The sequence below is a fragment of the Hipposideros armiger genome, unplaced genomic scaffold (genome assembly GCF_001890085.2).
Source record: "Hipposideros armiger isolate ML-2016 unplaced genomic scaffold, ASM189008v1 scaffold_235, whole genome shotgun sequence".
Classification (NCBI taxonomy): domain Eukaryota; kingdom Metazoa; phylum Chordata; class Mammalia; order Chiroptera; family Hipposideridae; genus Hipposideros; species Hipposideros armiger.
Window position 1 is genome coordinate 201,996 of NW_017731585.1, and position 12,516 is coordinate 214,511.

General features: G+C 51.4%; 1 protein-coding gene across 2 annotated transcripts in view; it reads left to right on the forward strand.

Moving 5' to 3' along the window:
- TMEM72 (transmembrane protein 72) overlaps positions 1 to 12,256 on the forward strand; it is a 39,290-nt gene extending 27,034 nt beyond the window's left edge. Inside the window, exons 2-5 of one of the 2 annotated variants that reach the window (XM_019655046.1) lie at positions 1,725 to 1,791; positions 5,872 to 5,943; positions 6,757 to 6,896; positions 8,341 to 12,256. In XM_019655046.1, the coding sequence (XP_019510591.1) occupies positions 1,725 to 1,791; positions 5,872 to 5,943; positions 6,757 to 6,896; positions 8,341 to 8,819 (758 nt within the window). In that variant the 3' untranslated portion in view covers positions 8,820 to 12,256. The remainder of the gene's footprint in view (positions 1 to 1,724; positions 1,792 to 5,871; positions 5,944 to 6,756; positions 6,897 to 8,340) is intronic. The other variant, XM_019655047.1, reaches the window with a different exon arrangement.
- The last annotated feature ends 260 nt before the right edge of the window (positions 12,257 to 12,516 follow it).

A 12,516-nucleotide genomic window follows, 5' to 3' on the forward strand; every position in this document is an offset into this window, starting at 1 on the left:
ACACACACACACACACGCACATCACAGAGCACATACACACACATACGCGCACCACGGAGCACACACATATACTGGTAGACAGTGAAAACCAGGAAACTGCTCACCATCTGGAGCCAGAAGTCTCAAGTTTGGTGTGTAAGTCCTTTACATTCTGGTCTGTGTGTGTCCTTGTGAGAACAATGCCAGGTCACTGAGCCCCATTTTCTTCCCTGTAAATGGGGAGTAAGAACTCCCTAAGCCTGGGGGCTGCTGTGAGGAGCCAGGATGCATGTGACCATTGTGTGGACACCATTAAGTCCGCTGCAGGACATGCTAACAGTGCAGAGGCATGTGAGGCTGACCAGCACCCCAAGCCCCTCATGCAAAATGAACCAGCGAGCAGCTGGAAGCTGCAGAGGACAGAGGCCCAGTGTCCTCCTCCACCTCAAGCACCAGAGAGCACCGGAAGCCTTATCACTAAGACTACATAGGAGATCAAAGCGCTCTGTTCCCCTCTCTGCAGTGCTTCCACAACACACCCCCCCCCCAGAGGTGAGGGGTGGAGGTGCTGATAGCCTAAGTAAGGGGCTCCACACTGCACTTCAGGAGGCAACACGTCTGCAGTAGACAAAGGGCTCAGGTCACCCAGGGCTGGAAGCCTACACAGCATCTCTGCCAGGGAAGAGAGGTGGCCTCAGGCCCAGGGAAGCAGCCATGAGGAGCAGAGGAAGGGCCACTCGGAGCCAACTTCGACAGCTCAGCCTGCTGTCTCTGACTTTCTGGGAGGGAGACAAGGTGAAGCCACAATGGCAAATACCAGGGTATGTCATCTGAGCCCAAAGACAGAAATGTAGGGTTCATGGGGTGTGATCAGTCAGGGCCAGAAAGAGATTCGATTAGTGGGCCAACATGGTCCTGGAAGAAGGTCTGGAAACACCTGAGTGCAGACTGTGAAATGTTTCCATCAGTGAGTGGATGGGGTCAGAGCCATGGCTGGTTATGTGAAGCTGTGAGAGCAAGGGAATCCCTGTGAGGAGATGACAGGGAGCCAGCAAGTCTGGAAAGGTGGGTCCAAGACACAACTCACCCTGGACCAAAAAAATGAAGGTCAAATGTCTGAGCACCAAATGCCAAGAAAGGGCAGGAGGAGAGATGAGGCCGAGCAGCATCCTATGTCACAGCAAAACCCCAGAGGCTTAATCAGCACTGGGTCCAAAGCAATGAGCCCAGAATGTGTGATGCGGCTGCCAAACCAGCAAGTGAAAAAGATGTCTCGGAAGCAGCAAGAACAGGCAGGTCCCACTCATGGCCAAGCTCTGAAGCCTAGACACACAGCAAACATGGGCATAGGCCTGCAGGATGATGATGGCCCTGAGGCCAGGACATGGGAAAGACCGCTGTGGAGCAGAGCATTTGGTGGCCTGTCAGCATGGGCTGTCTCTGGGGTACTCAGGGGTGGTGGCATGACAAATGCAGGCAGAGGATGATGTCTGTGCTCTGGGGAGATTGGACTAAAAGACCTCTAGAGTTCTGCCTGAAACCACTCTGGTTTACACAGGCCAATTCAGAAGAATCCCTGTTTTCTTATATCTTCCCAGTCACCAATCCCTGTGCCACATGTGGAAGAGCCTCCCCTGGCTCCCAGCCCCAGGGAGAAGGCTCACTCCATGCCAAGGAGCCCTCCTCAGTACAGTGCTGTGGCTGGGGCGCATGGGCCACTGTCCCCCCTCTTCTTCCCCTCTTAGTGTTGATCAGCGTGGGCACCGAGACCTTCCTCCAGGGGCAGTTCAAAAGCCTGGCCTTCTACCTGCTGTGAGTATGTGTGAATGTGCCCCTGCCTGCATATTCTGCTCCAGCTCATCCTAAGTCAGTCTGCTCAGACTAACCTACTCTTTCCCAAGCTAAGTCCCTCTTATCCCAGAGGTGGGAGGAGAAGAGGGGGTCATAGGACATTCCATGCTTTGGAAAGGCCTTTAGTCAGATCATCACATAAATTAACCAATTATCCTTCTATCCATCCACCTACACAACTTCCTAACCACCTATCCACCCATCCAGCCATCCATCCACCCACCTATCTATCTACTCATCCATCTACGAGGTCAGACAATTAAGTTCACAAACTCATCCTAGAAAAAGTCCCACATACCTCATTGTTGAATATCACTACAGTCACCTTCAAAGTACTCCCCTTGAGAAGCTATGCACCGACACCAGTGCCTAGTCTACCCTTCAAAGCAATTTTGGAACTCTTTTTCTGGAATGGCCATCAGGTTGTTGTCATATTACCTTTGATGTCCTGAGTGTCATCAAAATGTCTTCTTTTCAATATTTCCTTTATCTTTGGGTAAAGAAAGAAATCATTGGGGGGCCAGATCAGGTGAGTAAGGAAGGTGTTCCAATACAGTTATTTGTTTACTGGCTAAAATCTCCCTCACAGACAGTGCCGTGTGAGCTGGTGCATTGTCTTGATAAAAGAGCCATGAATTGTTGGCAAAAAGTTCAGGTCATCTAGCTTTTTCACGCAACCTTTTCAGCACTTCCAAATAGTAAACTTGGTTAACTGTTTGTCTAGTTGGTACAAATTCATAATCAAGAATCCCTCTGATATCAAAAAAGGTTAGCAACATTGTTGCAACAAGTTCGTGAACTTAATTGTGAGACCTCATATCTATCCACCCATTTATCTCTTCAATAATTTCTTTATTCAGCAAACATTAACGGAGCTCTTATTTTAGAGAGAGGAAAATTGACTTGAAGAACTATAAATGAGAGCCCATCTCCATGCCCAGCACAGTTAAATGTTTTATTTATATTATTTCCTTTAACTGTGGCAGGACAGAAGTGAGTACTGCCCTAGTTTTACAGATGAGAAAATTCTGGGAGAGTAAGCAGCTCAGCCCATTTGCCAAGCTCACAAGTAGCAGGGCCCAGGCTCACCCGCAGGGTCCATCTAGTTCCCCAGCCTCTGTCCTTTCTTCTCTGCCAGCTGCCTCTGCAGACGCCCCCTGGCGGGAAGGAGGTCACTGTGCAGGGGTGTCCCAGAGCAGGAGAAGGGCCTGGCATCCCTGCCAGCTCTGATCAGCTTCTCAGCAGCCCGATCTTGAGGAACACAGGGAGCCCTGTCTGCCTATGGAGTCACCAGGCTGTATCCTCTATTCCCCCACTGCCCCCTCCACCCTCGTCATAGTGGTCTCATCTGCATCCTAAGAAGATGCTTGCCTCAGACAAGCCCTTTGGTGTGCCAGGCGGATCTCACCCACCATCTCCCAGCCACGTGCTAACCTCTCAGTGCATTTCCCCACCGCCACAGCATCAGCTGCCTAGAAACGCAGGTCTCCCTGACGACCTCCGAGGGTTGCCACGGCTCCAGTCCACACTCCTTTGTCACCTTCTGACCTCCACCTTATTCCCTGTCACTCAGTTCACACCCCAGGAATTTCTAACTCTTTCCCAAACTGGCCTGCATCACCTCTAAGCCTTTGCCTGTCCTGTTGAGTGCCTCCCCACCCCCTTCAGCATTCCCAAAGGTTGGCATTCATTCCTGGCATCCTATCCCGGGACACCTGCCCATCCTGGAACCCCCACTTCTTGCTTTGAGTATCTTCCTATCTTACTGAGCCTGTTCCAGCCTCTATGCACTGTCCTCCCTGGCATCCAGAAGCAGGCCTAAGCCTCTTCCTCTGAATATGGTTGCCTAGTTCAACCACAAACATCACTTCAGGTAAGACCTGGGGTTCATCCTACTGTAACAGATCAGCTCTGCAGCCAATTAATGCTCACTGCTTTCTGCCCAGCACCCTGCTTCTTCCCAACTGCTCTGCATGTCTCGAGGGGACACAATGCCTATCTGGTCACTCTGTGGTCCAGGCCTAGAAGACATTATGTCCACCCTCAGTTCCCCTTCCCCTCACTGTGAACTAGTTTGTGTTCTCCACCCTGCTCTCCGACCCCACAGGATTGGCACCCACAGCCCACCCTGCCCATCCCTCCTGCATTCACGCCCACTCATTCCTTAGGGGCCACCCAAGTGTCCAAATGCCCTGCCTCCCGCTGTTCACTCCTTCTTCCTCCCATCCTCCCTGTGCGTTCTCACACTCGGAGCATTCATGAAGCATAGCACACACCCTGTATGACTGTCACTGCCTTCTCTGTGTCCCCAGGACCAAGCAGGGGCCATGGTCAAGAGCAGGCAGGCACCAGTAGGAACTTCCCCATCACTGGCTTTCCCCTTATTCTTCTCCATGTCTCTCCATACTTGCTTCATCTCCCGTCTTCCTCTTTCCATGAGGCCCCTCACTGCCTTCCTGACATCCACAAACAGTGGCTGCACCAATGGCTAAAGGGTGCTGCCATTTAAAAACTGAGGAGTAAGAGTTAGGGAGACACTGGGCAACGTACAGAGAGTGGGAGAAAGTAGAGGTTAAGTACTAAACGGTCACACACACACAAACACACAGAAAAGGAGAGGGAGAAGGGCAGGGAGGGAGAGAGAGAGGAATGATAAAAACTAACATTTATATAATGAACACTATTTGTCAAGCACATTTGAAGGGCTTTACAAAAACCAGCTCATTTAGTCCTTATAACAATTTTATTGGTTAAGCACTATAATTACTCTCAGTTTACAGCTGAGGAAACTGAAGCACAGAGAGGCCAAGTCCCTTGCCTGTGGTTACACAGCTGATCAGTTGCAGGGGCAATGGCCAGGGCCTTGAGGAAACCCTGAGCCTGAGCTGCCCTCCTCTGCAAGGCTGTATTCATATCTCCTCTCACTCACTCATTCACTCCAGTTCAAGTCCATGGATTGCTCCACAATAAGCCTTTCCCAGAGCGGCCCTTGGCTACATGAAAGAATTAGAGAGGGAACTACCTAAGGGAGCTCACAGACAGGTGGCTCTGGTCACACAGTGCAACATGGAGAAGCAAGAGGCCACCAGACAGACATGAGGAGGAAGAGGGAGTCCTTCCAAGAGGGACTCGCCTGTGCAAAGGCCCTGGGGCATCTGACAGCTTCCTGTGGAGTCAGAGGAATATGGAAGCTCACGTAGGGCTTTAAAAGACATGCTAAGGAATTTCAATTCTATAGGCCAGTGATCCTCTCCAATAAAAAAAAATAATAAATGTAAGTTCCATTCCCAAAGATTCTGATATAGAAAGTCAGGGGCTTTTTAAATATATTCCCTGGAAGATTCTGATTGCAGAGTCCCTGGACCACACTTGGAGCATGCGGAGGCTTTGAAACTCTCTAGATTGGGAGGAATATGATCAGATTCAGGGGTCAGAAGGAGCCCTTGGGGCATCCTGGTAATGACAGAGTGGAGTGGCAGGGGGCAGAAGGTGAGGGCCAGGGAGTTAGGGAGGCCAAAAGGGGGAAAGTGGTGCAAGTGTCCAGGGGACAATGCCCAAACTCAGGTGATACAGGTGAGGCCAGAGAGAAGGGGACTGATTCTAAGGCTATTTAAGGAATACAGTCAGGTGCTCCTGGTGACTTTTTGGATGATGAGACAAGAGGGTTTGGAAATGAATCCAGCCTTAAGGCTCTCACAGTCAGGCAGCAGGAATCCATCCTGGTAGCAGTGTCCACACAGGGGTGCTGTGGTCAAGATGGTCTTCCCTGCTGGCCCCGTCTCCCCTGCAGCTCCCTGCTCACCTATCTCTGGGTCCCAGACCCCACCCCTATCACCACCACAGCCCAACCCACCACAGGCTTTGGCATCAAGACAGCTCCTGGGAGATGCCGATTGAGTGACAGGATTAGGTCAAGAAACTCCTGGTCAGTTAGTCGGTTGTAGACACCCAGGAGGCCAAGGTGCTATGAGAAGACGGCCCACGGGAAAACGAAGGGAGAGTCAGAGGGTGTCGGACCTCCCTCACGTGTCTCCATCATAGATTCACAGGAGCCGCCGTTTCCGTGTGTGAAGGGGCCTACTTTGTGGCTCAGCTGCTGGCCATCTGCTTCCAGTAAGTAGCCTCCCCTGCCAAGCGATCCTTGCAGCTTCTGGGGTTTAGAGGAGGGAGGAGCCCTGAGCTTCAAGGGGCATTTTCCTGCTCTGGACGCCTCCAGGCCCAGCCAGAATGTGGTTACAAGGTAATGACCACCAGAGGGCACCAAAGAGCTGTGGCAGTACGGTGTGGAAGGGGGGCCATGCTGGAGACCACTTCTCAAAGCTAGCCTGGACAGGATGCAGCTGTGCAAATCCTTGCTCTGGCCAGTTCAGAGGATGAAGGAGATGGACCTAAAGGCCAGTGATTTCCTCCTTCTAAACCTGGAGGCAGCAATCCTGAAGAAACCTGCTCAGTATCAGGCCTCTGCCAGGCTCCCACATTGACTCTGCAAGCCAGTTAAGAAAGAAGCCCCTCTGGTCCAGTGCCATTTCATACCTAGGCAAGACTGTGAGCAGGGTCAGCGGGATTCCAGCCTGCTCACCCACGTGGCCAGGCCCCTTGTGCAGTGCACAGTCCACACAACCATCTCAGCCAGGTGTCTCCTGTACTGCACACCTTCTCCACTCCACGGTAGAATTCCCAGTGGATTCCTTAGTCTCCTATTCTCCTTCCTAATGCCTTCGCAGCCCCGCTGGAGGGGCTCAGGCAAGATCCTAACTGTGGAATCCCTAACCGAGATCTCCTACCCTTGGGGGTGTTCATCCAGAGGCTGCTGCTGAGAACAAGGCCACAGCAGGATACTGCCCCAGCCTCCTACAGCCTCATGTGTTGCTGCGGCTTCCTGAGTCACTCCCTGCTTCCTGCTAATCCTGGACTCCTTTTTCCTAGGTGTAGGCCAGGGTCCCTAGCCTACAGAGCAAGGGAGAAGGCCGGCTGGCTGGGCTGCTTCCAGAAGTTCCTAGCCTACATGCTGCTGTCCGTGGCCTGCTTCCTCCATCCTGTGCTGGTCTGGCATGTGACCATCCCAGGTAGGAGCTCCAGGAGGTGGTGGAGGCAGGCAGCCCCACCACAGGTGGACTCTGAGCAGGAGGGGCTGAATCCTCCTCTCCTCAGCCTGCGGTGACGCTGGCTCTAGGCCCCTACTGCCCTCTCTGGCTAAGTCATGGGGATGAGGACCTGTCAGACATCTTCCATGCTGATTAAGTGTCAGGAATGTCCCAAGAGAGCATCTTTCCTGTAGGTGTCCAATGGCTGCACCCCCAAAAGGGACCTGGCCTTTCCTCCAATGCCTATGTGTGGATTGAGCTTTCAGAGGGTGTGAGATGGTCACTCTTCTGCCCAAACCTGTTCATGTCTCGCCAATGCCTACTGATTCAAAACTCCTCAGTCTGATTTGGAAGGCACATTAGGATCGGACCCCAAAAGACCCTCACAGCCGCAACGTCTTCTCCCATTCCACCTCATAGTCCCTGCTGGTCAGCCTGATTCCTGATCGCAGACGCCAAGACTCAGTGCTTCCACCTCCTGGGTTTTATCCATGACCTTTTCTGCTAGTACTCTCCTCGTCTCTCCTTCCAGGTGTGAAAACTGTACCTCTCCTCATGACCCATCTAAAATGCCAGGAAGCCACCGGCCCAGGGAGATAAGATTGGAAAGCAGAGCCTCCTTTTCCTTCCTGTGGTTTCTTTACTGTACCTCACACAGCCTGTGAAGGCCACTGCTCACGGCACTCCAGTGGACTCCTGAGTAGTTTTCAGCACTGCAGAGGCCAGAGCAAGCCACAACCTCCCGCTCCTTAGGAAATGAGAGGCATGGGAGGCTCTGGCCTGGCAAGCAGGCCCGCAACCTCCGCTCTTCCTCTGGCTTGGGCAGGGCTCTGGCAGGAAACCCAGGGCAGCAAGCCTCAGCCTGGACAGAGGGGCCTCTGTCCTGGAGGCTGCGTGAGAGTCCGGTGGGGGGTCAATGTGATGCCAGCCTCACCCAAGGGTATCTACACTTTCCTCTGTGTTCAGTGGGGAGGCTGAAGTGAAAGTGGAAAGGAAGTCCAATTCAGCAGGTAGGGCCTAGTAGCCAACATAGAGTCCAGGACCATTGAAGGTGTCACAGGACCAGCTCCAATAAGCCATCTTGGGAGGGAGGCTGAGCATGGTGATGGGAGGCTATTCAGGCAGCACCAGGGTCAGCTGTCAAAAGGAAGGGAGCCTCAGGTACAGGTCTCCTAGCACATGATCAGGGTGAGGGCCCTAGCACGGACCGGGCCCTGCCAACATACCTCAGCTGAGCATTAGGCCTGCTGCCCCCTGAGTCTCATGTGCGTGTATGAGGCCAAGTTAGGTATGAGGGCTGGAGCACAGGGGGCCTGAGTGTGGCCACACAGGTGTGCAATAGTGGCCTTTTGGAACAGTGGGCTTGGACAGCCTCTGGCTTTTCTCCAGGATACACCCAGCATACTGACCTCCCAGTCTCTTCCAGGCTCTATGCTCATCGTCACCAGCCTGGCCTACTTCCTGCTGAGCAAGCGGAAGAGGAGCAAAGCTGTCCCCGAGGTACCCACCCCCCCGGAGCAGTACACCGACCCCTCCAGCAGCATCATGAGCACCACGGGTTCTGGGGACACCGAGCAAACCTACACTTTCCACGGAGCCCTCAGGGAGGGGCCCAGCTCCCTCTTCATCCACATGAAGAGCATCCTGAAGGGAACCAGGAAGTCCAGCGCCCTCCAGCGCCCAGATACTCCGATAGAGCTGACTCTGGAGCCCGCTGATTCTCTGACCAAGAAGAAGCAAGTGCACTTTGAAGACAGTGTGGTCAGGATAATCCCGGCCCTCGCTGAAGGCCTGGATGATGGGGACAGCGAGCCAGAGGAGACCACATCCGACACCACCCCCATCATCCCTCCCCCCCAGGCCCCACTCCTCCTGTCTCCTCTCGCAGGCACCGGCCTCTTCTGAGCAGCCTGCTCCAGCCTGGGGGATACTCGGCGAGGGGTCTACATAGATTGATGGCCCCGCCTGGAGGGGCCTGATATCCGCAGGTCCTCAGGGAGCATGAAGTCTTCGCAGGTCAGCTTTTTAAGAGGTGAGCAGACATCCCCACAATGGCTGAGCCTCTGGGGCCATCAAGTGGCATGGCAGGTCCTGCAATGGCCATGAGGGAGGCTTAAGCAAAGCCCAAGCTGCCTCAAGCCAGTACCGGTTCCTCCTGGACATGGAGTGTGGAAATCCATGTGCTTTCCCCAAAGAGACCATCACTCCTGCCTCACACAAGGCTGCCTCAGCCCCAGGAGCAGCCACCAGGCTTCTCCTGCTCCTGACACAGGTCCCAGCACTCAGCAAGGACGCATGGCCCATCCCACCTGTGAGGCAACATCCTAGCTCTGAAGGCCCAGGGGTGCAGGGGCAGCTTACACATGTCAAGGGCAGGCGTTGAAGGTGGCTGTGGATCCTGACCCCAACGAGGTTGCTCGGCGCAGGGAGGGAAGTCCAGGCTGCAGGCCTGTCCCAACAGTGGGCCACATTCTCTGTGTACTCTGGGGCTGGCCCGGGCAGCAGGAGTCACGGAGCCCCTCAGGGAAACAATGCTGCTCTGTGCTCACTGCAGGGACAGCCAGCCCACATGAATGATGCTCATTCCAGAAGCATTGCCGAGGGCTCTCTGCATCCCCACTGTATGCACTTTTCCAAGATTCCAAGTAGATGATGTAAACTAAAAGATCCTGAAAGCCAATGACATTCTTCAGCATGAATGCCACAGCACAGGACGCAGCGGGGGCTGCATGCAGGGACCACGGATGACACACAGCAGAGAGAAGTGGCTCTGCCACACGTAGGTGCCTGGTGGCAGAATAGGTGATAAATTATGTTTGTTCAAAATGGGAGGGAAGAGGAGGGGACAGGGGGATAGGAGGAAAGTGACAGGCAGGCTAGCTGCCTGCCATGAGGCCATGGAAGTAACAGTTAATCCAGATTGATCAAAGAAATTTGAATCAGATATTCCTTAGTTAAAGGATTTGCAATATAGTTTTCATTTGGTCCCTGGGATTGTTGCAAGGAAGAACAAACACACTCTTCTTCATAGGCGATCTTAATTAATGAGCAATCTGAAGACACATCTATGTGGCTCCCCGGTTGTGTGTGTGAGCAAACATGAGGGTTCTGCAGAGCAGGCCTCAGGGCACATGCTTTAAGGTCTAGAGAAAAAATGTATGCTCATTCTCGTACACTTTTCAGCATCCCCTATGAGTTATTTTGCAAATGTATGGAAATAGCCAACCAAAGGCTTGTATCAATTTATTGCCTAAATGCAACAAGTGTCCCAAGTAAGCAGACCTCTTCCTGCAATAACCCAGTTCTTCTGTAAAACCGAGTGAAAAAAGACAAATACATTCCCATAAGTCCTCCCTGGTGGAAGCAGTGGGGCTGTTTCCTTAGCTGCCCCTATGGAGGGACTTCAGGAGCTGAGAGTCAGTCAGGGGAGAGTGAATAATGTGGCACATGTGTATGAGTGGGTAGAAATTGTGCCCAGTTCCTAATGGGAGGTGTCCTAGGCAGGCTGCTGTGCTCAGAAGGATCCCAAGTGGGGAGGAGCCCAGGGTCTTACCCCTGTCATGTAGAGAAGGGGGATGTGCTGGGCACAGCACAGGTGTGGCCAGCCCCTGGGAGTCCCAACACTCCTGCTCTCTTCTCAGAACCCCAGCCTGCAGAGCTGGACGGATTGCAAGAAGCACACCCAGAAGTGTGCTGTCTGAGCTGCCAGATCCTGTTTAATAAATCGTTCTGTAAACTCCGGCACTCGAGCCTTGTTTGGGATGTGTCTTAGAGGTGAGAGGGCATTGGGAGTCCGAGTGATGTGACGTGCATGTGACTGAGATATCTAGGCTTCCTGGTGCCTGTCATCACTTAAGGGAGGGTCTGCTGCAGCATTAGCTCTTATGGAGATTGGTGGAATAAAGTTCTCAAACACTCTTATTGCAGGGGAAAAAAAAAAAAAAGGCTCGGACGAGATCATTAACTAGACCAGAGCCCTCACCTCTGTCGGTGGACCAGGCAAGAAAGTGGCACATCCTCATAAGCATATAGACACCATGTGTCTTCATTTGGTCCTCAGCCCAAGACAACCATATCCGTATCCACTGCTATCCCTGCACAGATGCCGTAATCCTTGCTGAGAACAGACCAGAAGCGCTGACCCTTTTGTGGCCCACTTCCCTTTCTCAGCATAAAGCAGAGCAGACATTCTGTAGATGAGAAACAGAGTGATTAGAAGTGGAAAGAGCACTGGGCCGGGAATTGTTAAATCTGCCACCAAACTCTCATTGACCTTGGCCAACCCCCTTCACCTCTCTGGTCTCAGTTTCTCCTATTAAGTGGAAATAACAGAATTCTTTCAGGATTGGTGTGATCACTTAACCAAGAAAGATGGGGAAAGCTCTTCAGATTACAACTCACCCAGTCAGCATGAGTGCACCTTCCTGTTCCTGTAAGGAAGGCTCCAACGTAAGGAAACACTGAGGAAGCAGAGCCAAGACTTGTCTCTGGAGCAAGGCAAATGCACATCCAACAGCTTCTTTCTCAACTCGAGTTCAGCTTGAGCCTAGGGAGGGTGCTGCCACCACCCTATAGCTTAGAGAGCCATGGTTGAGCCTGAGTTACGAGGAGCCATGCTCTGGAGGGCACCCAGTATAACTGCTCTCTCCCATCAGTCCTAAGGGATTTTCTTTTTAGTTTTTAAACTATCTTTATTGAGATGTAATTCACATAAAACTCACCAACTTAAATGGTTTTTTTATATTCATAATCAAGTACACCACAACATTTTCATTATCCCTCCCCCTCCAAAAAAAGAACATTAACAATCTCTCCCACTGCACCCCTACCCCACCATAAGCACCCTATCTGTCCTTATAGATTTTCCTTCTGGACATTTCATACAATTGGAATCATATAAGACATGACCTTTTGTGACTTGCTTTGTTCACTTAGCATAATGTTTCCAAGGTTCGTTCATGTTGTAACATGTATCTTTATTTCATTCCTTTTCATGGCTGAATAATATTTCATTATGTGGATATAGACGATGTTGATGGGCATTGGGATTGTTTCCACTTTGTGCCTATCATGAATAATGCTGTTATGAACATTTATTACAAGTTTTGGGGTAGACATGTATTTTTATTGCTCTTAGCTACATACCTAGGCATGGAATTGCTGGGTCAAATGGTAAACTCAGTGTTTAAGTCCTTGAGAAACTGTCAGACTGTTGTCCAAAGTGGCTGCACCTTTTTATATTTCCGTAAGCAATGTATGAGCATTCTGACTTTTCCACATCCTTGTCAACACTTGTTATTGTCTGTCTTTTTAATTATAGTTATCCATTTATTATGGTTTTGATATGTATTTCTGTAATGACTAATGGTGTTGAGCATCTTTTCATGAATTACTGACCATTTCTTGTGTATCTTCTTTGGAAATATCTACTCAAATACTTTGCCTGTTTTCAAATTAGTGTTTTTGTTTGTTTGTTTTGTTTTTTGTCTTTTTTTAAAGATTTTTATTGGGGAATTAGGGGATGGGAACAGCGCTGGGGAATTGGGGGAAGGGGAACAGACAAGTTGCTGTCGTTTTGTTCTTCAGTCTAGTTGTGGAGGAC